The sequence below is a fragment of the Thamnophis elegans genome, chromosome 10 (genome assembly GCF_009769535.1).
Source record: "Thamnophis elegans isolate rThaEle1 chromosome 10, rThaEle1.pri, whole genome shotgun sequence".
Taxonomy (NCBI): Eukaryota; Metazoa; Chordata; class Lepidosauria; order Squamata; family Colubridae; genus Thamnophis; species Thamnophis elegans.
Window position 1 is genome coordinate 27,915,616 of NC_045550.1, and position 26,324 is coordinate 27,941,939.

General features: G+C 34.7%; 1 protein-coding gene across 4 annotated transcripts in view; it reads left to right on the forward strand.

The window, feature by feature from the left end:
• The window catches only part of WDR33 (WD repeat domain 33), a 75,466-nt gene that overhangs the window by 36,748 nt on the left and 12,394 nt on the right, over positions 1 to 26,324 (forward strand). For all 4 annotated transcript variants that reach the window (XM_032225888.1, XM_032225887.1, XM_032225889.1 and 1 more), the window contains 9 exons: positions 17,766 to 17,892; positions 18,822 to 18,976; positions 19,370 to 19,448; positions 20,267 to 20,377; positions 21,364 to 21,458; positions 21,928 to 22,014; positions 22,266 to 22,405; positions 23,436 to 23,588; positions 24,068 to 25,069. In XM_032225888.1, coding sequence (XP_032081779.1) covers positions 17,766 to 17,892; positions 18,822 to 18,976; positions 19,370 to 19,448; positions 20,267 to 20,377; positions 21,364 to 21,458; positions 21,928 to 22,014; positions 22,266 to 22,405; positions 23,436 to 23,588; positions 24,068 to 25,069 — 1,949 coding nt within the window. The remainder of the gene's footprint in view (positions 1 to 17,765; positions 17,893 to 18,821; positions 18,977 to 19,369; positions 19,449 to 20,266; positions 20,378 to 21,363; positions 21,459 to 21,927; positions 22,015 to 22,265; positions 22,406 to 23,435; positions 23,589 to 24,067; positions 25,070 to 26,324) is intronic.

Below are 26,324 nucleotides of genomic sequence, written 5' to 3' on the forward strand. Positions count from 1 at the left end.
TCATCTAATGTGTTCAGGTATTTGTCACTTGTGGTGAATAAGATGATGCTTTGAAGAAAACTACAGACAATAACCTGAGCAGAGTTCTCCGCTGCTTTTAAAATCGTGTCTGCAGGATTCATTAAAAAACAGTGAATCCAAGTTATATCCTATGTAAATATTCAGAGTATACCAGATTGGTCTAAAGAAAAAAGAAAAGAAAAAAGAAAGACAGTGAGAAAGAAAAGAAAAGAAAGAACTCCATCCAGCTTCCTGTACAGATCATCTGAAAAATTGATATTGAAAAATTGAAAAAGTGATATTGAAAATGGATCTACATTATTAGCATTATCCCAAACCCCTTAAGAATTAAGATGTCATGAAATATCCCAGCACCCAGACCAGGAATGGAATGGAATATTGAAGAATGGCCGGATATTATCCAAAATGAGGGGAAGCTTTAAAAAAAGGTCTCACCAGAACCTCTTTTGCGTATGAAGAATCTTACAAAAGAAATTCTTTAGAGTTACTGACTCAAGTAACTGACTACTTCAGTTGCTTTTGTTAGCTAGGAGGAGCAAAACTCAAGCATACACGTGATAGATATCACTTCCCAAGATTTGTGTCCATATTTTAATAGTACATAAGATTTCATTGAAAGTTATATTTATTGAACTGGGATCAATCATAGTGTCCACATTGGTAAAATATTTGACAATTTTATCTATAAACTCCTGAATAAACTGGTCTCAGTGGATTATTGTGGTCTTGTGAATGTGCTTTAGCCTCTTGACCCCTTCAGAAGAAGACCTAACTTTATGCAAATGCAAGGGTGTCCCAGAAGAACAATTACTACTATCACTACCACAGATACAGATTAACGAAGTTGGAAGGGAACTTGTAGGTCATCTAGTTCAACCTCCCCACCCAAGCAGACCCTACACCATTTCTGAAAGATGGCATTCCAATCTCTTCTTCAAAGTTTCCACTGATGAAGCTCCCGCAACTTCTGAAAGCAAGCTGTTAGATTGGTTGGTTGCTCTCACTGTCAGAAAATTTCTCCTTATTTCCAGGTTGAATCTCTCGTGGTTCAGTTTCCATCCATTATTCCTTGTCTGCCCAAATGTGTTCTGGATAATGGTCGGTTAAATTATTTCTGACTTTTCTGACCAAAAAAGAACACTTAGAAACAATTATCATGTCAATGCCCCTGGGCATTCCTTATTTAAGTCCTTAATAAGTCTAAATTTTAACTTATAGTGACTTGTAAATGCTATTAGATATATAGGACATTGCTTTTTTTTTTTACCCATATAATTTAAAATACAAAATCCCATTTGATGTGTTTCCTACTGTATGAATGCAACCATATGCCAGTTAGGATAGTTATATTGTACTGACAGAGTTGATGGACAATAAGATCACCATATTTATTTTTCACATATCTATGCCTCAATAACATTTTGATATCTGTTGTAAATACTTCACTATGTATGAGTTTCAGTTTGATTTTATCCCTTTATGGTTGCTCTAAAATAGAAACCCATCATTGATATAAATATACAATACTGGTTTTATCTTTACTTGCCATAATATTCTGGCCATAAATAAATTTCTTGCTTTTTTCCTTATATTTTAATGTTCTGGTTAATTTATTATATCTTAACCTGGCCTATTTCTGGCTTATTTTGTATGTTGTCAGAAACCTAGCAATAAAAAAATAAACCATTTTTTAAAAATTTTGTTGTTTCTTACCTTTATTCAGACATAATTTTCTGTATTATCTTCTTTCCCTCTTTAAATTCTTTAAATACTACATTTTACTAAATTCCATTGATAATTTTAATATGGAACTATTTTTTCTATTTTTAATTAGTTTCTTACACATCATATGAACATTGTGCAAATGTTTTATGAAACAATTGCAATTCAGGACAGGAAAAGAAGTTGTTTTAATCCTCTATTCTAGGACAAAATATATACACATTTCACTTTAGGAATATTTATTTTGGAAACCCATGAAAATGCAAAAGTACTATAGGTTGACATAATTAACTACATGGTGAGTAATTTTGCTTTTTATTTAGAAAAAGGAAGAAATAATGTCTTGATTTTGATGATTTTATTTCATAAACTAAGATAAATTATTGTTTTTGTTTGGCATGGGACATCATATATATATGATATAGCATACACAGGCTACAATTCAATATGTTTTCCATCTTGAGTATAAAGTTCAAGACATTTATACTAATGCTATATAGAAGTGCATCCTTAATGATTTCATCAGAAAATATGTACAGATCTCTGCATTTGACATTACATGTGTTTTAATAGAAATATAATGATGCTAATCATAAATGCATTAGTTCACACTGCTGTATTGTTATTTTGTAATAATTTATGGGAAATGATTATGTTCACCTAGTTGTCTGTAAAAAAAAGTGCAATGTTACAGAATGAAAAATTATTTTCACAAAATTAAGGAAGTTACTTGAAGGATTGGAAAAAGTGGTTTTGCAAACATTTTCCCATTTATAACAGAATATGAACTTCACCCTTTTAAAGTCCAGAATCAAGCTATATTTCACACAACAAGAAATATTTGAAAATACTTATAATACAAGAAGAGAGAGAGTTTGATGTAGTGGTTAATGCACTAGGCTAGAAACCAAGAGATGAGGAGTTTTACCTCCTGCCTTAGACACAAACTCAACCTGGGGGACCTTGAGCCAGTCACACATCCATTAGAGGAAGTAGGCAGTGGCAAACCATTTCTGAAATCTTGCCAAGAAAACTGCAGGAACCTGTCTAGGCGGTCACCAGGAACAAACATTGAGTTGAAGGTGCATGCACACACAAACACACACACAGAAATATGGCCTTTCTGTCCATATTGCTTTGATAATTCAAGCAATAATAAAAATTAATGGTCAGTTTTATTTTTTTCATTTAAGTACCTGATTTTAAACTAGTAGAGATTCATTTTTATCTGAGTCATATTCTGCACCCGTGATGGTGAACCTATGGCACGTGTGCCTGAAGTGGCATGCGGAGCCATGTCGCCTCACATGTGTGGCATTGCCCATTCTGGGTTTCTAGTGTGCATGCGCAAGTGACGATCAGCTGGCCTTTGTGCTTGTGGCAATGCCAGAAACTGGAAGAGCTGGTCTTCCATGTTCCGGCGTGAGCATGCGCGCTGGCCAGCTGATTGGCATGCATAGCAGAAACCAGAAGACTTGCTGTGCATGCGCACACCGGAAACTAGAAGTTCTTTTTCTGGTGTGCGCTTGCCCCCTGGGCAGCTCCTCTTTTTGGTCATGGCCCAGGTGAGCGCACAAGCAAAGCATTGCTCACACATGTGAAGTGCTCCCTTTTCAGCACTCTGTGCCAAAAAAAAGGTTCACCATCACTGTTCTATACCATACCAGTGTAAAATCCTCAACAATAATAACAAAAAGCCAAGGGAAAATATGTTTTATGATCTGTTTTCCTTCTTCAGAAAATGTAATGCTCAATGTTATACTTTTGTTGCAAATATATTACTGTCCAAGAGAAATAAAGCTGCATTCAATTGAGTGTGACAACTGAGTTATAATATACAAGGTCATAATAATTATTATGAAATAACCCCAACATATTCTTTTTATTTATTCATTCCGTTATATTTTTAAAAATCTTACATTTCCAGAAAAAATCTTAGATTTAGGAAAATTATATGGGAATGGAGTTCTTGAATTAAAGTGCAATACAGAGAAAGCTTCACTAAGTAACTTTGACCAAACCTGTTTCTTTGATATACAATTGGAAGAGTATTGATAAATAGGTCAGAATATGATCCATCATATTCTATATTGGCCACAGTTAGAAGAATAAAAAGAATTTCACATCTGCACTGAATTTTCAATTAAGGCAATCTAATGAAAGTACTATTTTTTTCTGAGGGATGTTTTAAAAAAAGATAATTGTCTTCAATTTCATGTAGTGGTAAAGGTGCTGGACTAGTAACTGGGAGGCGATGTATTCTTCCTTGAAAACTGACTGAGTGACTTTGAGCCATAGATTGTCACCTCACAGAGTGGTGGTTGTGGTATTATGGGAAAAAATGGAGTTATGTATTTTGGCTTGAATTGTACAATTAAAGTAGAGTAAAGTAAATTTAAAATAAAGTAAGTAAATTTAATAATTTCTGTGAACATGTAATTTAGTTTTGATATTCTATAGTTACATAGGAAAATAGTTGCATTAATTCTCTGTGAAATTAAGTACTGTTGTTTGCTAGTTCTCTTACTAAAAAGAATTGTCAAAAATACATTAAAATTTTATAATAGAAAAAAGTTCATTTGAAAACAAAGGCTTGAATCCAAAGATCTGTTTATGCAGAAGATCATTCTATGTGCTCAGTAAAGATCAACAATTCTGTCGCTTCATCTTCAAACTTTGCTAACTGAAAGCCAATCTAATGTATTGTCCACTTTCAGAAACTCATTTACGAGCAAGTTAACAGGTTTTACGCTAGGAATAGGATAAACTATAACATGTATAAACACACATATTTTTACAGGACATTGCTTTAGTTAGCAGACTAGAATCTTAAGATGCAAGTAACAATTGGGTTCTTCCACTTATCTTGATATTTTACACATCGAAGATCTTAAAGATATATTTTCACAAATAGAGGTTTTTAAGTTGCTTTCACAGGATTACCTGAGAACAAAATGTTTGACTTAATTCTATTTCAATTAACTGTGAAAAAGATTAACTGTTCTTTAAAATATGATTTAATTTAAACTGATTTGCTAAAATATTGTCTTAAATTGAACTGAGCTATTGAGTGATTTTCTTATTGTTGTAAAAAGGTGACAAATTGGACGTAAATTGACAATTGCTCTTTTTATTATAGATTGATAGGTTTGTTTGTCCAATGGTTTCAATATTCATAATTTAATTTTATCTGAATTATTTCAACTATCTGTAGTTTTCTGCTCTTTCACCCCACTTGTCACCAATTAGTTGGACCAAACCTCAGTGATGCTTCCTGCTAGTTTAGAAATTCAAAGATTTTGTTTCCTACACATTTCCTTTTATGTTTCCTTTCCTCACCACTTCCTATCTCAAGGAAATTTTGCTGAGTTTTAAAACCAGATTGGGGCAAGTACCATACATTCTTTTCCAAAAATATTGTCAGGATCTATATTTTAAAAAAGGTTTTGAATATTATGCTAATCTTTTGGCATAAATACTTATAAACAAAACAACCTTACTGGATATAGAAGCTTTGAAAGTGCTTCTCAGAGGTTGTGTGTGTGTGTGTGTATGTGTGTGTGTGTGTGTGTGTATTTGAGAGGAAGACTCCATGTATTATATGAATGTAATAAATGTATTAGATTCTAGAATGGTAACCTGCCAGTTATTTCCTACAAAACAAATTTTATGACTCATATAATTATATAAAGATAAAAACCTAGTTCATCAGGCACATGTAATACACTATTGAGAAAGTGTTGTGTTACAATCCTATTTGTTTTAATGATTATAATTTTATGTTCTACTTTCAGCAGCTTTGGCTGACAACATTTAGTCACAACACAAAAATCAGTGACACTTTTAGTTGTTAGTATTTGATTATGTATTCTGGGTTTTAAGCTGAAAAGTGGCAAAACAGGGAAGTTGATTAAGAAAAAATGATCCATTAATTATCTTTTTCTTTTATGAATAATGAAGGCTTCTAACTTTTTCTCCCTCTGGTTCCCATGTCTTGCTAAAGCATAATATTAAATTGTTTGCTTTTGGATTAGGTTAATGTGTCAATTGAAATATTATTTATTTAAAAGGTTTATGGCATAGTGTTATAAACCAGTTAGACTAGTTCAACAAACCATGGTTCAATGATTCCATCCTTGGTAATATTCTTATTTTAGACATAAACTAAATGGTGAATTCAATGAACATATTTGTATGGCCCCTTATAAATTAATTTTGAGAGAAAAATTATGTCTCATAAAGAAAAACAGAATGCTTTGTCAAAATGTAGCCAGCTGGATTTAGGACAATATATAACTCAACACATCTCTTCCCAAAGGTGCTTTTTAAAAAAGCACCTTTGGATTTTGTTTTTTCTTTAATATGTTTTGCTTCTCATCCAGGAAGCTTTTTCAGCTCTGACTGAATGGTGGACAATGGAAGGATTTATATTGTTAGCACTCTCTGTAAGAATCGTTGAGGCTACTGGGAGGTTTATCTGTGCCCTGGGTGTCATCCTAATAGTGCAAATGGGCATGGAACCTTCAAGGACTCTCAGACAGAGTGCTAACAACCAGATAAATGCAAGGAATATAAATCCTTCCTTTCACCACCATTCAGTTAGAACTGAAGAAGCATCTTAGATGAGAAGTGAAACATCTAAAGGAAAAACAAAGTCCAGTTGCTTTTTAAAAAGCATATTTGGTGCAACCATGACTTGAATGACTGAGAATCTCCATAGACAAACACATAGCTGTGTAGAATTTTCACTATCAAACAATCATGATTTTTATTAAAATTTCCAAGATATAAGGAGTAAAAAACAAATACTGCACAAATTAAGAAAAATATAAACAGAATAAATAAGTATAAAAACAAAATGTAAAAGAAAGAAAAATATAGTAAAGAAAAGGGAAAAGATATATAAAGAGATTACTTTCCCTTTCATAGAAAATACAAATAATTTCAGTAGTTATCACTTTCCCTGAAAATATATCAAAACATCACTTCTTCTGATATCTTTTGTTTTTCAACAAATCTTTAAGTTTCATTGTTCAGTCCCGGATAAAAACAACAGGATTACCAAAAATAATAACATATATATTTTAATTTTGATCAGTGGTGGGATTCAAGCAGTGTAACAACTGGTTCGCTGAGCAGGATATTTGAAACAAGCTCTACAATTTACCTTCTACTGCAGCCCTGGTGCGTAAAACAGCTGAGGCGCAGCAATCCGCTCTGCCACACCTATCAGCTGGGCTTCAAACAAAGGAAATATAGGTCAGAATAGTGCAGGGGCAGGTGGGCAGGCCCACCTGATCGTCAGAGTGAACTGGTTCGCTCTGAGCTGATCGTTGGAGCTATGGTTTGCCCGAAACCGGTAGAATCCCACTCCTGGTTTGATCAAATAAACCAAATTTATATTGCTTCCCTTTGCTTTTAACAGTCTTTATCTTTAATTCCTTTGAATAGTGTTCCAGAATTTAATTTGTGTCTATTCTCAAAAACGCCTTCAAAACTATAACATATCCCTGTTGTAGATCCAAAGGTAGAAAATTATTCAAACATTTCTGGTTAGTTATATGTATATGCCTTTTGATTTATTAAGACATCCTCTGGTTTCATTTGTAAGTCCAGTGTAACATCAGTTTATATCAGTGGTAGTCAACCTGGTCCCTACCACCCACTAGTGGACGTTCCAGCTTTCATGGTGGGCAGTAGGAGTTTGCTGTAACTCTCCTTTATAAATTTTATAAAGTAAAATTACTTCTCTACTTTATAAATCACCATTACTGTGGAACTGATGGGCGGTTAGAAAATTTTACTACTAACAGAGATACAAAAGTGGGCGGTAGTTATAAAAAGGTTGACTACCCCTGGTCTGTATCATTCTTGAAAGCTCAAACTTAAGTGTAGGCTCTAAGTATACTGTCCCCAAATATCTTTGAATTCTTAGAGTATTTTGCTCCATTCAATATTGATGACTCTCTTCTCTTTTAATTATACTCTTTAATTCTTTCTGGTTCCGTTTCATGTTCAGTCTTCAAAGACCCATTTTATCTTGCTTTTTCTAATCAACAGCATTTCCCAACAGAAAGTTTTGTTATACCTAATTTCAAAAATTATCTTCTCATTACTGTGGGTGGTATATGTCTTTCTTAACCTTGGGTCCTGTACCAGAGCCTAGGAGCTTGAGGATTCTGTGCAGTATCTTACCTATTCCTAATGCTGCAGTCTTCTGGACAGAGAACTCTGATGCTAGTAATTGTTGCAGTCACTCTCCCAACTTAGGAAATACAGACCCGGATGCTCCTATCACCACTGCTACTATTTTTGGTTGAGGAGGTTCAAGCTACGCAGAACAATAGCAAGGATACGGATCGCCATGAGGGCTCTGTTGGCATCTTCTAGTATTTTATCTGATGACACTTCTCCACTGAGCCTTGGTAAACATTTTCAAGGGTTGACTATAGCTAAGTTGTATTTGATATGAAAGGGAAAGTAATTTTTAATATATCTTTTTCCCTTTCTTTACTATCTTTTCTCTTTTTTCATTCTTCATTCATTCAATTTATATACCACCCATCTCACCATCAAACAACTCTTATTCCGTACTCTAAAAATGGAAGGGGTGGCAGTGACATTCCATGTGCTGACTGTACATCCACCAGTTCTTTCAGGTCATCTTGAGTTTGGCATGTCCTATGTAGTTTGTTTGTCTAAAGTAGTGAGAACAGCTTTCTTTGCACATGTTGAAGCATCGGATAACTCGTTTTTTTTCTAGCATAGATGCAGGTCTTCTATCCATAATTCTCCCATATGTTTCATATATCCTCACTCATGAGGCCCACTGTTGTAGCAATCCATTAATTCTAGGTTCTCTTGTCTCATCATTGTATGTTGTTTTCCAGTAGCCTACTTACTGTCAGGTTGTCCTGGTCTCCCAAAATATAATGTGGATTTTATTAATCTATACAATGTCTATGCCCCATGAATCTCCTAGTTCATATCACTTTCGTAGTTCATATCTGAGATAGGCAGGTGAGGAGGTCTTTGTCCAAGGACCCTTATGGTAAGGTAGGTACCAGCTGAGATTTATTTTTATAAAATACACATACACACACACACACACATACGAAGAATTAATGTAATTAATTTCAAAATTTCAGAAACTTCTTTCTCCAAGGATTGATGGTATAATGGAACTTGCCAATCTGAAGATTCTTAATCTCCAAAAAATGTTAACAGATTTCCAAACATGATTAAGAAGGGAAGTAGGCAAATCCTGTCTATAAAGTCATCAACCGCAACTTGGGGCGAAAATTGCAATCCCTTGGCACCCAGAGTTCTAAACCCTCTGGAAATTATTGTGCTACAAGTCTCCTCGTGAGGATCTACGGTCTGAAGTGTTTGTGAGCAATCTCTTATCTGAAGAGGAATTCCAGGGAGCTGATCCATTTACCAGCTCTGTGTTACACTATAGTTGTTGACTCTGCTATCAGTGGAGCTATCTTCAGTTCAACTTCACTTCCCCAGATGTTTAGCACCAAGCAGTCATGAAAGAAAATTATACTAAAATTATTCCCAACCTCTCTGCTATTTTGGTCTTATTTGGGAAGAAAGGCACCTATTTGTATGCTAAGGAAGGGAAAGATGAAAACTTGGGATCTGAGGTTCCTGCAATACTATGATTTATAATGTCATCTTGATTTCATCTAACTCATGCTAGTCACCCAGATTCTGGTTAAGTAAGCAGGATACTGTGTTATTTTTTTAATGTTCACTCTCCTTTTTTAAAAAAAAAATCTATGAATCTTTATTTTTAATAACAGTGGCACCTTTTTAGAAGGAAGTTACCTTATCAAAACATTTCTTGTAACTCATTATCAATCCTGCACATTGACGGGAAGATATTTTGAACCATTGTTCTTTGCAGAACTTCTTCAGCTCATAAGTACAGGTAGTCCTTGATTTACAACAGTTCCTTAATGACCGTTTAAAGTTAAAAGGTACTAAAAAAGTGACCTGACTATTTTTCACAGTTATAATCTTTGTAGCATCCCCATGATCATGTGATCAAAATTCAGATGCTTTGCAACTGGTTCACACTTATGACCATTGCTGTGTCTGAAAGTCATGTGATCCCCTTTTGCAACCTTTTGACAAGCAAAGTCAATGGGTAAGTCAGATTCACTTAACAACAGAGTTATTTATCAACTGCAATGATTCATTTAACTGTGGCAAGAAAGGTCATAAAATGGGGCAAAACTCACTAACAAGTGTCTCACAAGTGTCTACAAAAAATTGGGCTCAATTGTGGTCATAAGTTGAGGACTACTTGTATTTCTGCTTTGCCTTGTATGGGATAATCAGTTCATGTCATGTAACAATATTTCAGTTGGATTACAGTTAGGACTTTGAATTGGCCATTCCAAAATCCAAATTTACATTTAAGATCATTTTAATGTTTTGTGACATCCTTTAGGTTTCAGGTCATGAATAGGTATATACTCTTAGACAGTTTGCTAGTACAATCCAGACTCCCTTGCCTCTCAATGATGGAGAGCCATCTGGGTTTTGAAGTTGCAAAATAGCTCCAAACCTTGATAATTCTACTGTTTTGTTTCATGGATAGAATGAGATACTTTTGCTGGAACATAATTTTCTGTAAGATTCTCAATTCAATATTTATTGCAGTCAGGGACCAGCACAACAAATTCTCACTAATGTTAAAAATTTCAGTCTCCACAATATTGTTCCAATAGGCTATTGGATCATCTAGATGATCTACTAAATAAGACAGGAAATAACATGTTTTGTGGAGAATAAATAATTCCTTCTTGGTTTCTTCCCTTGTACATCATGCTCATTCAGTTTGTTTGCCTTTTTTCCTGAAAGTGTACTCAAGAACACTTGCCATTGAGCAGCCTGTAGATATTTTACCATTTCTTGGTATTCTTTGCACCCTTCCCATGAGTTGTATCATTTGCTCTTAGAGTGAATTATGTGGGACAGAAAAGCAACATTTTGCCTTTTGTCCATTTAGTTATTATCTGCCAGACTGAATTGATGGAGGCAATGGTTTGGTAGCCTTTTTCACTTTATCATCTGCAATCTTTTTTATGTGATCTGAGAGCCATGATTCTCTTCTTCATCTGTACTGTGAAAATCATTTCCAGTCTGGCAAAAACAGTTTCCAGCCTCTCAGAACCAAGTTTGATTATCATCTCGTGGATTGGAACATCAAACTCAACCCCCTTAACTGTATTGATTGCTTGCAGGCACATACCTGTTCCAGCAAAGACAGTGAATGTTGGTTTAATGGTTAAATAAAGCCATGACATACAATGTTTTGTGTGTTGTTTGTTTAGCCAGAATTTTTATTAATAGATTAAGATTAAGCTGATCTGATTGTAGTACTGTAGGATTTCAGATAGTGGGTTCACAAACTTTCCTTCACCACCATATTGCTCCTTTACCTTTTTAAAGAATGTAACTTACATTTTTTTTTTAAAAGAATGGCCTTGCACTGATACAGATAAAATTGGTAGAGACTACTAAAATGTCTGAAATCAATGAATCTATTTAGAAATTTCAGTGGGTGAAAATTATTATTTTTTTCATTTATTCATTTCACAAAACGTATTTTTGTGAATATTCAAAGAGGGAGAACAAATTTAATTCCTGATATTTGAACAGAGAATTTCTACAACACTAATTACCAGGTTCAAAACTGCTTTAAAAGCACCCATATTTTCTCTAGGTCGCCAGACATAAGTTGCTACAACTTAACATGAGATGCAAACATCTATTAACTAGGTACTCTCCTTTTGTGCTGAAAAGACTATTGTGTGTTACACATTGCATTACTTTAAGCAGCATGACTGCTTCTATTGTCACTTAACTGCTTCTATTGTCACTTTTTAAAATTTTGTAATATTTGGAATTCTTTTATCTGATTTCTGAAATGATCAGTATAATAATTTGGATGTGATTATATTGGCATATAGAAATGTTCATGAATTAATCAGATACTGTATTTTTCTGCATTAAGGATACATTCCTAATTAAATATAGGATAATATGTGGACATGCATTCATGTACTTTTTTGCCTGATTCACTGTATTTTTTTTTAAAAAAACTGTATTTTCACAGATAATTTCTTGTTGAAAAGATAAAATAATTATATGGTCCAGATTTTAATACACTGCCACTATTACTGCAACTACTACTACAACTACCAGTTTATACATTGCATTAACCTAAGCACCGTGATTGCTTCTACCTATGCTTAATATGGACATATTTTTAAAATATTTTTTATTAAAGAATTTTCAAACAATAAAAGAAGGAAAAGAAAAAAATAGAATAAGAAGTAAAAGTTAAAAATGTGGAGAAAACAAAAAAGAAGGAAAGATAGAAGAAAGAACAATGCTCAGAAATAATTTCCAACGTTCTTTGCCAATAGAGATTAACAAATGTATTATTCAACCTCTCCTTAATATAACAACAATCTCTCCAGCTCCTTGTGTAACATTTTTCTGTCATCAGGTACATAAATTATCACTTCATTTTTTTCTATTTTCAGCAAAAAGGTCATAAATTACAGTCATTTGAAAAAAGTAATTTTATTTTAATCCCTTAGCAAACAGGTCAGTTTTGCCATTTCTGACAATTCTGACATCTTCACAACCCATTCCTCCATTGGAGAAATTTCAGTATTTCTCAATTGCTGTGCATATAAATAGTCTTTCAGCAGTGACCATGGATAAAATGAATCTTCCATGAGTTCTTTTTTAGTTAGCTATCTGTAAATTCCAATAAGAAGTGTTCTGGTTTTTTCCAATATTAATCTTTCAGGTTTTTTTTATATCATTGTATATATTTGTATCCAAAATTTTCTAGCTTTTTCACAAGTGCACCATGTATGGTAAAATATCCCCTCATGTTTTTCATATTTCCAATACTGATTTGCGGTACCTTTAATTTGATACTTTGTCATATTCCAATATTACATTGTTTTATAAATGTACTCTATTAAATTATAATACAATGTGAATTTCATCCCATTTGTAGACATTCTCCCATTTACATATTTGGGTATTACAGCTCATAGCCCATTTTATCATTACAATCCTTAACTTGTTCTTATCATTTTCAAACCTTAAAAAAACCATATACATTTTTTCAACTATATATTCATCATTTGTACATTATTTATTTTCAAAATCTGTCTTATGTTGCTTAGTTCCAATTACATCTTTATTTATTTTAAATTTTTATCTTAATTGTGCATATAAAAGCCATTTGAAAGTATACCTTTCTGCAGTCAATTATTATATTGACTTCATATAGGTAATTTATATAACTTTTATCCATGTAACTAATAATGGATCCATATCTTAGATGCTGTTACCAAAAATTAAGAAGTTTGGTCTTGACTCCAGTGCAAGATATCAGCTATAATTTGCACACTATAAAGAAAGCAACCTAGAATAAATTGGGAAACATCACTGGTCTCATCAAGCTAAATTGTGAACATCTTAACAGAATAACAGAATTGGGAGGGACTGTGAGGGTCTTCTAGTCCAACTTCCTGCTCACGCAGTAGACCTCATATCATTCTAGACAAATGGTTGCCCAGTCACTTCTTAAAAGCCTCCAGTGATGAGCACCCACCATTTCTAAAGGTTAATTGTCATCATTATTAGGAAATTTCTCCTTAGTTCTAGGTTGCTTCTCTCCTTGATTAGTTTGGTTGCCAATAACATACCAGGACAATATTGTTAATATTATGCAAGAATGAAAGGAAATACATTTTGATGACTGTTTTTAGAAATATTTGTTACTATAAATAATTAATATATTTGGTATCTTGGAGAAATGAATCGCCATTTTGTTCCACTAGCAACTAAAGGCTTCGGTTCTTTATTCTCTATTCTCTATTGTACGTAAATAGTTCTTAAAATGCTTGGGTTTTATTTGGACATACAGAAACATTCATTTTACTATTAACATATGTTGAAATTGTCTTCCCCATTTTGCCTATAATATTTTATTGTAAAAATTACAACATTTTTTACATTTTAATCAGCATAAAATAATTTCTTTATATACCTATAAAACTAGTTTATTTTTATATCTGTAGTGATGTCCAAATCAAAATTAAATTTTGCTTCAGTAGAGTGTATCTCTATCGCTATTATAGTGGTCACCAGTCCTGTTTCCAAAGATTGACCTGATTTTAGAACCCTGAAACTGATGTGGACTAGGTAATAGCTAAAGAGACAGACATTATACATATTAGCATTCTGCTCTATATTCTTTTTCATTACCTGATTATGCTTTATTCCAGACCAACATGGCCTCTTGCCAAAAATCATTATCTTCCGTCTGTCAGTAAGGCCTACATTCAATGAAGCCAGTTAGTATCAGTTATGAACATTGCTGCCAAGCCATGAGATCTGTCCTATTCATCTTCTTCCTCCCCTAGACAAGCTTGTGCTTCTTTTGATTTCTTCAGCAAACAGATTTTTAGGATGGCACACATTTTAACAGCTCCCTCAGATGATAGAAGACCTAGTGTATCAGTTAGTCCAAGATGGTATCAACTCTTCAGGTCTTACTTCTGATTATTCAACTCTTGCTGAAACCAGCTTCTGTGCCATTGACTTATCACTGCCTTTGGAATCTTTGCAAAGCAAAGAGAAAAGGATGCCATTTCTTATCCCAACATCTATCATCTAACGTTTATACTGGAAACATCACTTTCAGGCTCCATTCTGTATCCCTGGACCAAGGATGTAGAAAATTGGATATGTTGGGTATAAAAAAGACTTCAAACTTTGCTTCACCTATACCAGTGGATCCCAATCCCTGGGCCACAGGCCCCTACCGGGCTGTGATCTGTTCAGAACTGGGCCGCATGAGCAGCTAGCCAGTACATGTACACGCAGCTCAACTTGCATGAGCATGCATGGGCATAACTTGTGCGAGTGGTGGCTTGTGTGCACATGCAGGCCCATCCACCGGGCCACCAAGCTGTAAAGGTTGAGGACCACTCATCTGTACTGTACTATGTATAGCAAAATGGCATCATTATTTCATAAGGGAAGTCATCCCATTCATATCTTATTTGCTAGAAAACAAGAAGATACTTCAGGTTTTTAAAACAGAAACAGCTTGCTTTGTCAACAGGGATTAATTGTTATTGAATTTGGGATTTTCCATTGTATTGTATCACCATGCTGGTTCACACCACTAACAGTGGAGTCATAAGTCTTTGATGAAGGACCTTCCCTTTTATGAGGATTAATTGTAGCAAAAAAATAAATTCTGTGAGGATAGATTATCCAATATAATAGTGATGATACCCTGGGCGAGGTTTCAAAGCTTAGTACAACAATGTACAAATGGGGACTGCAGCAAACCTGCTTCATCCCCTCTTACTTTCATCTATCGTCTCACTTCCAACTCAGTCAAAAGGCTACCAGTCAAGTCAGATGGAAGGAACATTAGCTCTTGCCTCTGGTTAATAGTGTCTGAACCCAGTACAGGTAGTCCTTGACATACAATCTTTTGTTTAATTCAAAATTAGAATAGCACTGTTTTCAAAAAAAGTGGCTTACAACCAATCTCCAAATTTACAACTCTTGTAGTTGATCACAGTGACATGATCAAGCATTTGGCAATCAGCCTGTATTTACAAAGTTTGCCACATCCAGGGGTCACATGATCGCCATTTGCAACCTTTCTAGCTAGCTTCCAACAAAGTTAATGGAGGAACCCAAATTTACTTAACATTTGCATGATTCACTTAACAACCATGGCAAAAATTGTCATAATAAGGTGTGATTTGCTTAACAATTGCTCTAGGTTAGCCCCAGAAATTCAGACCTCAATTGTGGGCATAACTTGAAGACTACCTGTGCAATATTTTTAGTTAGTTGTAACCCACCTTTATTATTTTTTAAATACATAATTCAAAGCAGCAAACATATCTAATACTCCTTCCTTCTCCTATTTTCCTCAAAACCGTATAATCCTGTGATGTGAGTTGGCTGACAGAAAATGACTGGTCAAACTAGGACTAGAACTCACAATTTCCTGGGTTTAGCTTGGTGCCTTGACCACTAATCAGACTGGCTCTCAACCCTAGGGAAAGATATCAGCTCAAGGGTCTGAGCAGTATTTTGTCCTTCATGTTTCTCCATAGTACTTTTAGGTGACCACCTCACTTAGTAACAAGAGCTCAATAACAAGAATTAAGTTTGCCTTGTTGCTAACATTCCATATACACCAATTGTGTATCTTGCAGTGACTACCTAATATATCATAGTCATCATCTCACACATATAAATGACTGTTGTTTTTACACAGTTGTTGGTTTGTTTGTTTTTTTGAGGAAAAAAATCTAATACAAGTTTGATGAGCACCTCTTTGTAGATAGTATTACTACATAAAAGTTTATATTCAGTGCTTTCAAGTACAAATATGTTTCAGCTGATAAGTTACATTTAATTCTACTAATCTGTTTTTATATTTCACTCCTTTTTGAAATATAATGAATAAAAATTCTCAAAAGCTCAAGATATAGCTTTAAATTATAATTCAGTACTACTTTGGGAATAATCTCTACTGGAATCAAAGGGATTATCTTCTAAGTATCTAAAGGATCTTGACAAGTCTATGCTTAGTGAATGGACAGAATTGAAATAGTTATTGAAATCTGTTTAAAATAAATTATTTAAGAAAATATGATTTTGGCCGATTTATTTGACAGTTGCCTGTCCTGAAAACATCACATATTTTGCTAGGCTACTGTTTTATTGCATTCAATTGCCGATATGAAGATTAACAAATTAATGAGTAACATTTCTTATTTTTTTGTTTTCCATATGAAAAGATTCTTAATTAGGTTTTTCACCCTGCAGAAGTCTTTATTTACTATACTCCTGCAGTCACTAACATTCCCAGGGTATTTCATTCTACAGTACGCATACCTATGCTGCCATCATTCTGTCCCCTCTTCTGGCATGCAATGTCATGCAGAGCTCAGAATGAAAGAAGGAAGGAGTAAACCGTAGAAATATGAATGTAGATCAGAATGAATGAATTCAACCCATTCACCATATCTCTTCATTATTTGTTTATTTATTTACCAAATGTAGACACTGCCCATCTCATTATTTTTTAAATCTATCTATCTGTCTGTCTGTCTATCTAATTTATTGTCTGCCCATTTCACCAGAGGTAACTATTCAAGTAATTCTGGAAGATTTATGGATACAAGTGATAAAACCATATAAAAGACAAATGATCAAAAACTGAAAAAATATCCTTGCTGCCACAGTACCTGAAGTACATTTTCTTCCTTTAATCTTTTTCTCTCAATGAAAGAAAATTAGCTGAATTTTTTTGGGGGGGGATTTAAACAAAACAACAATCCAACCCATACTTCCAAATAAATCATGAAGTACTGAAAGAAAATATTAGTCTCTTGTTCAGTTTTGCATATGTCAATCAGAAGTAATGGGAAAGCAGTTCATCAGATGTAGTGGGTTTTTATTGAGCTTTTCCAATAATTTTAGATGTGCTTTACACTTAGGATTTTTAGTATTTAGTAATACAGTATATAAAATAACAGCTACATTCATTTAACCCTACATTGCTCTTATATTCATTAAACCCTACATTATTGGAGACCGATATAATAATATAAAATATTTGGATTTAAAAGAAGTTTAAAAATAATTTTATAAACTCAAATCTTACCACATTACATCATTTGGTTACAATGATTAGAAAAACAATATGTTACAATAGTTCCCTAAATTTTGAACATATTTACATATGTTCAAATTTTACTTGGGAAATAAACAAATTTTATATAATTTGAAAATGTGCAAAGTTAAAGCTTATTAAAAGACCAGTAGAGCTTTTTCAGAAAAATTTGCTAATCCTTAATTTGGTTAGATTTTAACTCCTATGGTTGCTGTCTGAAACATGTTAAACTAACTAATTGTTTTTGCACTTTTAAAAGGTCATGGTGCTGATGTCAAATGTGTTGATTGGCATCCAACAAAGGGGTTGGTGGTTTCTGGAAGTAAAGATAGCCAGCAGCCAATCAAATTCTGGGATCCAAAGACTGGCCAAAGCTTGGCTACACTGTAAGTCTAGTTGTTTTCTAATTGGTTTTGTTGCTTTTAACCATCTACATTTTTTCAAATTCTTTGGAAAAAAGATGGGGTACAATGCAGTCATAAATGTTTAATGTCCCTCTTGATTGTGCCTTCAGTAAATACCTAGTATAATATTGTTCAACTGTTAATGCAGTCTTTGACTCTTGTAGCCTGATTGTTAATGTAGATTGACTTTATAACAGATAGAGGAAAATGAGACATTGGAAGTCTATGATCTGATCTTCCATCTCCATAAAAGAGGATGATGGGATTACATTGAGACAAAGATACAGCAAGGAAGTTAATCTTTTTCTCCATGTCATTTTCTCAATATTCTATTTCCCATCCACTTACTACTAATATTTATGGAAAAAATCCACTTGAAAATTTTGCTGAGGTGGGTTTGGGTTCGAAAATATGAGAGAGAGGGCTTAAACCCTATTCCTCAAGCGCTATGGTCCCAACACACTCCTGTCCCAGGCCTACTTTTGTAAAAAAAAAAAAAAGTACAAAAGCCTTTCAGGAGCCTATTAGTGCTTCTTAACCTCTATGTTACTTTTATGGCTATATGGAAAGAGTATGATAAGGATGCTTGAATCAAATGATGATAGCTATTCAATAAATAGTGATGTTTTATGGAAGCATTTATTTTGGAGTTATTAATCAGCTTATTACTTATACTTTTTAGGATTTTTATCTTGAAAAAGAAGTTAATATAATTTCTACAGTACTCATCCATTTTCTAATATGAGATTAGCAATTCTGACTTCTAGTAAAGTAAAAACTTGAGCTGTTTGAATTAAATGCTAAATTCTAAGTGAAATCGTAATTACGTTTTGAGGGTCTGTCACTTTTGTGTAATTGTTACCATATTACAATCTGTACAATCTGTTATTCATTAATGCAATTTCTTCCAGACACGCTCATAAAAACACTGTGATGGAGGTCAAGCTGAATCTCAATGGCAATTGGCTGCTTACGGCGTCTCGTGATCATCTTTGCAAACTTTTTGATATCAGAAATCTGAAGGAAGAATTACAGGTCTTCAGAGGTCATAAAAAGGAGGCCACAGGTTAAAATTACATTTCTGTTGGTTATTTTTGCTTAAGCCCATCCTAAATCTTCAAACTGATGCAATTATAATTTTAATTTGTGTGTTTGTGCAGGTATATGTGCTATGAAATGTAATTGATGTTACATTTTTGAATCATTTCACTTAACCTCTAAGTAAAAAGGACATAGAACATTTAAACTCCAAGGCATACTATGATATTGCTCTACACTTCCATTGCGCTGATTGCTAATCACTAACCTTCCCTGTCCTTCCCACATGCTGATCCCTGTTCTCCATGTTGGATATCAAATCTCAAGACAGATGCTGTCATTTCTGATCTACCACTGTATTAGAAAACAGGAAACAAAAAGTATATGTATTAACAATGGGTTTTTTTAATCGGTAATATAGCTGTGGCTTGGCATCCTGTTCATGAAGGTCTTTTTGCCAGTGGAGGATCTGATGGTTCTTTGCTGTTCTGGCATGTTGGGTGAGTATGTCATTCACCCATCAGATGTGAAATTGTGGCATATTTTAATGTAACTTTTTCAAGCTTCAAGATTTATGTTCTAATCATTCTAAAAATCTAAAATAGCTTACTTGGTTTTTGGTTCATCAGGTGTTAGATTATTCTTGTAAATGTTTCTATTTAACCTTGGCACCTTTTTCCCTCAAAATAGAGGCTGAAAATCTGGGTATGTCTTATACACTGAATACAGCATTTTTTGCCTCCCGAAACCCCGCCCCCTTCACCAAAATGGCTGTGCATAGCTTGTAGGAGAGAGAGCTCGTGGGGGCTGGGGAGGGTAGAAATGAGTGAAAAACGGGCCATTTTTTTGCTCAATTATGTCCCCCCACCCCCAGGAGCACTCTAAGCTTCCTAAAGGCTATCCATGCCCTTTTTGTTGGCAAACAAACGGCCCAGTTTTTGCTCATTTTGGGGGGGGGGGCACCCCGCCAGGAGCATTCTACAAGCCTCCTAAGGGCTATTCATGCCCTTTTTAAAAAGGGGGGGGTGCCAATTTTCGTGAAAAATGAGCCGTTTTTTGGAGGTTTGCAGAGTGTAAAAACTTTTTTTTTAATTTACCTCTTCAAAACCTTATACTCCGGTGCGTCTTATACTCTGAAAAATATGGTATATGTAAAAATTCTGTAAAAACTGGAAAAAGTGTTTATATTCAACAGGAAAAAAAAACATGCATTGACCAAGATTATAGACCTTAAGAACTTTTTATAGCAAATTTATTTGGAGGCTTGCTCCAAAATGTTTTATATATTTATTTAACTACTGCTTTTTATATGTTTCAGGGTTGAAAAGGAAGTGGGTGGTATGGAAATAGCCCATGAAGGAATGATTTGGAGCTTGGCTTGGCATCCTCTGGGACACATTCTGTGTTCAGGATCAAATGATCACACCAGGTATTTTGAAGTGCAAGTATGATGCTTAACACTCTTCTGATTCCAAGAACATTTCTCTCTTAATTAACAGTCATCAATATCATTGTTCTCACTTCAATAAGAGATAAAATAAGGCACATTTAATTTTATAAGGTTAGTGAAAAATAAAAATGGCAATTAGAAAAATAATATATAATTCAGTTTGAATTATGGAGTCCCAGAGAAAAGGTAACATACTTGCACATATAAATTTGGGACAATGATTTTTTATTAATTTTAGTAGAAATCATTCCAGTTATACACCTACTGTAATTATATACAAACATCTAATTATGACAGTTTATATTTCAACTATAATTGGAAATAAATAATTTTTAGTTTTGAAGAAAATATTGCCATCTACATTATTGTAATTTCTGGGCCTCCTCTTACCAGATTAATAAAACAAGAAAATAACAGTTTCTCACTCTCAAAAACAGTAATGTAAATCTATATTTTAAATGTCATGTTTATTGAAGAACCTTATTTGCTTATGTTTAAATTTAGTCAGATTACCAACATCTGTTTTTTACTTCCCTGTTATTATTCATACTTAAATATGGTATATACATATTTTAATAAATGTATATTTTGCTATCTAAAGAAATACATTTTAGATGAGATGACATAATATCATCTAAGAAGATAAACAACAAATTTCCACCATTTTTAAGTTGAATAAATACTTACTCTTCCTCCTACAAAATAGGTATTTTCCATCTGCTCTGTGTACAAGTAACTGACAATACCATTCCACAAGTCATCATAGTTTGAAGTTGCAGAGTAGAAAAATGTACAAACTAGTTCCATTCCCATGGGTGTTCTGCTTGTTTTTTCCCCTGAAAAATAGCAATGACTCATCTGATGGCTAACTCTCAGCAGGAAAATACCTGATAGGGGAGGAGGGGAGATTTAATCCTCATAACAGACAAAAGAGAATATATTAACATGTAGTTTTATTTTGACAGCAAATTCTGGACCCGGAATCGACCTGGAGATAAAATGCGAGACCGATATAACTTGAACTTACTTCCAGGAATGTCAGAAGATGGAGTAGAATATGGTAGTTATTTTTAGTCTATACAGCATATTATAATGGTTTAAGGTAGGATTTGGATTTGGATTACAAAAATTTATTCAGATTCAAGTCCCTACTTGATATGGAAGAATCCCTGGGTGATTTGGCACCATTTACTTTCAGTCCAGTCAACATTATTGGGTTGTTGTGTGGAGGGAAGATGAAGGAAGACCCATGTGATACCTTGAGCTCCCAGAGAAAAGATGGCATACATCAGACTTATAAGGGCTGTATGGCAATTGAAATTTAAGAGGGAGTATGCATGATCACAAACCAATATTTATTCCATTATTATTATCTTACTCCATTCAGTGCAGAATCTTGAGAAGGAAACATGCATTTTTTTCAGTCTCTCTCCCATAATCTCAATTGATACTAATGTTATAGGAAATAAATAATTTCAACATGTTCCAAGGCAAACACTTCACTTAATAATTGTATTTTTTCTTTCTAGATGACCTAGAACCCAATAGCCTTGCAGTGATTCCAGGGATGGGAATTCCTGAACAATTGAAATTAGCCATGGAACAAGAACAGATGGGTAAGAAAAATTACGCGGAAATAATACATTTTTGGAAATCTATTACTTGAACACAGTGTAATATTATTGGTGAATAAACATGAATGACATTGTATTGCTACATATGAAAATGGTTGTCGTCCCCCCCCCCCGTCCCCCCTCCGAATAATAGAAACTGGGAAAATTATTTCTTTTTGTTTTGCCATCTTATTTGGGTGGGAAAATGTGAAATGTAAAACTACAGAATTGACTGTTTCAACCTATTTTTGAAGGAAAAGATGAGACAAATGAAATTGAAATGACTATCCCAGGATTGGACTGGGGTATGGAAGAGGTAATGCAAAAGGACCAAAAGAAAGTACCACAAAAAAAAGTTCCCTATGCAAAACCAATCCCTGCCCAGTTTCAACAGGTTAGTATGCTTTAAAATATTTAAATGTTTTGATTGAAATGAGTTTACTGCTTTGTCACATCGGTGTCTAATAATTATTTCACATGCCAGTACCTATTAGAATATAAAAGACAGATGCACACTAATGAATAAACTCTTGATAATATAAAAGACACAGCTAAATTGAACATCTGTACTTAATATTCAATATTACTGATTTAGATCAATTTTCATTAGGCTTTTACCTTCACTATTCTTATATGGACAAAATAATGCAATGGATTTCAATTCTGCAACTTCTTTCAACATTTTTATGCCTACCTTGAAATTATGTATTTCAAAAAAATCTTGCTTGCATTTCAAAGTTTTTATATATACAAAGTTTTCAGAATACACAAAATATATGCCATACAGATATTTGATAAATCTCAAAGTTTTTTTTATTAATCATTGCATTTGTACCCTGCCCTTTCTCTTGACAGATGAGACAGAACACATGGAGGGGGCTTCATTTTAATTTCACAAAGGCAAGATCACTCTCAGGGCTTGAAGCTGGGTCTCCCTGACCCAAGTCTAATACCTTAATCTATGCCCCATTATCTCAAGTCCTAGGGCTCTTTGTAATTACAATCTTAAAAGAGATTGACCAGAGTTTGAGAGAAATGGTGATTTTAAACTGTAAGAATCCACGTTATTCCTGTAACTTGAGGCTGATATAATTTGGATTTTGCCAAAATTTTGTTCCCTCATTCATCATCATCCTTAGCATGGTGCCAATTTTAGAGACCCAGATACAATTTCTGTAGCAAGTACAGCCTTTGCTGCTAGAAAATAAAAGAGGGAAAGTATTGCAAGATAAGATTTGTAAAGATTTACTGATCTTTCTCTCTCTAACCTCCTAACCCTAGCCCCAAATCACCAGAAGGCTGTAATATTTTATTGTCTTTCACTATTTTCTTCAGCATTCAGTAATACATAACTAATTTACTAATCTCAGTAAAATAAATAATATCAGTATTAGTATACTCAAAGTTTTAATTATTCTATTTAGGCTTGGATGCAGAATAAAGTTCCAATCCCTTCACCAGCTGAGCCTCTGAATGATCGAAAGGAAGATCTTAAATTAGAGGAGAAAAAGAAAACACAAGCAGAGATAGAGCAAGAAATGGCAGCACTTCAGTACACTAATCCACAGCTTCTAGAGGTATGTAAAATAAATAAAACTAGTCATTAGCATTCTTCAAAACATCTATATCACATTAAAGAAATGGGAAAATAGCAGTAAGGATGTTGCTAGGACATACTGTGTTATCTTTGGAGATATAACACATGTAATATTTGGGCTAAAGAAAACAATTACTATTATTTCGAGTTGATTGAATGAGAAAGTGTCCAGAAATATAAAGACTTTGGAAGAAAAATAGATACTTAATTAATATTTAATATATGGATAGTGGTCATTTATTGTGTGTATAAATGAGTACTGCTCCTGGCAATTCCTTTTTGTGACGCTATAACATTGTGATGTTCAGTCACATATTGTAGTCTCTTGCTAGTCAGATTTTTAAAATTTGTTCCAGTTGAATCAACAATTAAAAATAAAAACTACAAATAGAAATATCGGTTTCCATTTGTTCCTAACAATTTTACGCGTATGTGTAACTACATTGCTTTTTTCCACAGCAACTGAAGATTGAGAGACTTGCACAGAAGCAAGCAGAACAGAGTCAACAGCAACCTCCTCCGGGAGGACCTGTTCATGGACCCCAGCATTTCCCAGGACAAGGTCCAATGTCTCAGGTGCCGCAAGGATTTCAGCAAGCCCATCCACCTCAGCAGATGCCAATGAATATGCCTCAGATTGGACCACCAGGGCCACAGGGACAGTTCAGGCCTCCAGGACCTCAAGGACAAATGGGACCTCAAGGTCTTTCTTTACATCAAGGAGGTGGTGGACCACAAGGGTTTGTTGGTCCTCAAGGACCACCACAAGGACTTCCAAGACCTCAAGAACTTCATGGACATCAAGGAATGCAGAGACATCCTGGTCCTCATGGACCCATGGGACCTCCAGGTCCACCAGGTAGTACTGGACCTCAGGGTCACTTAGGCCCACAAGGACCACCTGGGCCACAAGGTCACTTAGGTCAACAAGTTCCACCTGCACCACAAGTCCATTTAGGTCCTCAGGGGCCACCTGGTGGTCAGGGACCACCTGGCCCAAGGGGGATACAAGGGCCCCATGGAGTACAGGGAGCTCAAGGGATGCAGGGTCCTGTGTCCCAAGGACCTTTGATGGGACTTAATCCAAGAGGCATGCAAGGTCCTCCAGGACGAGAGAACCAGGGTCCTGGCCCCCAGGGAATGATGATGGGTCATCCACCTCAAGAAATTAGAGGACCTCATGGTTTGTTGGGGCATGGCCCCCAGGAGCTCAGAGGTCCTCCACCTCAGGGTTCAATGATGGGACCTCCACAGGAATTGCGTGGGCCACCAGGTACACAAGGACAACAAGGACCTCCACAAGCTAATATGGTAGCACCTCAAGGAAATATGCAAGGGCCACCTGGGCCTCAAGGACAACAGAATCCTTCAAGGGGACCCCATCCTTCCCAGGGTCCTCCACCTTTCCAGCAACAGAAAACTCCTTTACTTGGTGATGGTCCTCGAACCCCGTTTGGTCAGGTATGTCTGGAAAAGGTAGTTTTTCTTGCATAATAATTTGCCACAAAGAAACTTCTATCAATTCAGAGTATATAAGTATACATAAATAAATTTATGTTATAAAGTAACAGTTATCTGAGAAAGTACTAATTGGGTCACCAGGTCCAGTTGGGACCAGTGTATTAATACTGTTGTAACTTCAGTACTAGCACAGTTAACTGGAAATTAAGGGACACAGCTTAGGTTTCAACTGTCAAAATGTGGATTTTTATCATGGGCTTGTAAAAATTCTATTCAGGGCTATTTAAAAGCACATTGCTAAGGGAATTCCAAATACTATTTTGTCTAACTGACAATGACGATACAATTTGTTGTTCTAAGCATTATGAAAGAGAGTTGAACATCAAAGGTTAGGAAAATCCAGATCCCTGTTCTTCAAAAGTTTTCTAATATTTCAGTAGTAATTGTTTAATTTATCTATGTCCAGGTGAATCATTAACACATTTTTAAATTTCTTTAATACAGGTAGTCCTCACTTAATGATGCTCATTGAGATTAGCAACTTTGTTGCTAAGCGATGCGATTGTAAAATGCAATGTCACATGATAGCAGTTGCAGCAGTTCCATTTGCCATCATTAATTGAATCCAGCCTGGTTGCAGCACGGTCAAATGAGACATCATTTGTTACTTTCTGATGACTTCCCATTTAACTTGGCTTATTAGAGGCTGGCAGTGAAATAAATGTCAATCATGTGACCATGAGATGCTGCAAAAATTGTAATTGCAAACCAGTTGACAAGTGGCCAAAGTGCAACCACAGGACACTGTGTTGGCTGCAGTTACAAGGAACAGCTGTAAGTGCCCTTGTTCAGCACTGTTGTAACTTCAGAGGGTCACTGAACAAGTGGTAGCTACCTTATATTTGCATGTTGTTTGTAAAGCAGTACATTTTACAGAATACTTTTTATTTCTTTTAAAAAACACAAATATTTCATCATTCGTCAATCATTAAAACATTGAAGTATAATTTTTTTTGTATACCCCTCCCTCCCTCCACCCCCCCCAACCCCCCTCCTCCTCCCCCCCCCCGACTTCCCAGAACCCGTACACGGTATGGATTTTTAACTAACACAGTCTAAAATCTATTGATAAAAAATAAATAAAGAAATTAATGACATTCTACATTGACCTTAGCTTCTTCTTACTGAACTAACTTTAAACAGTTTAAATCATTTCTGATCTTAAGCATAGGCTAACTGGAATTTCTTGGTCCCG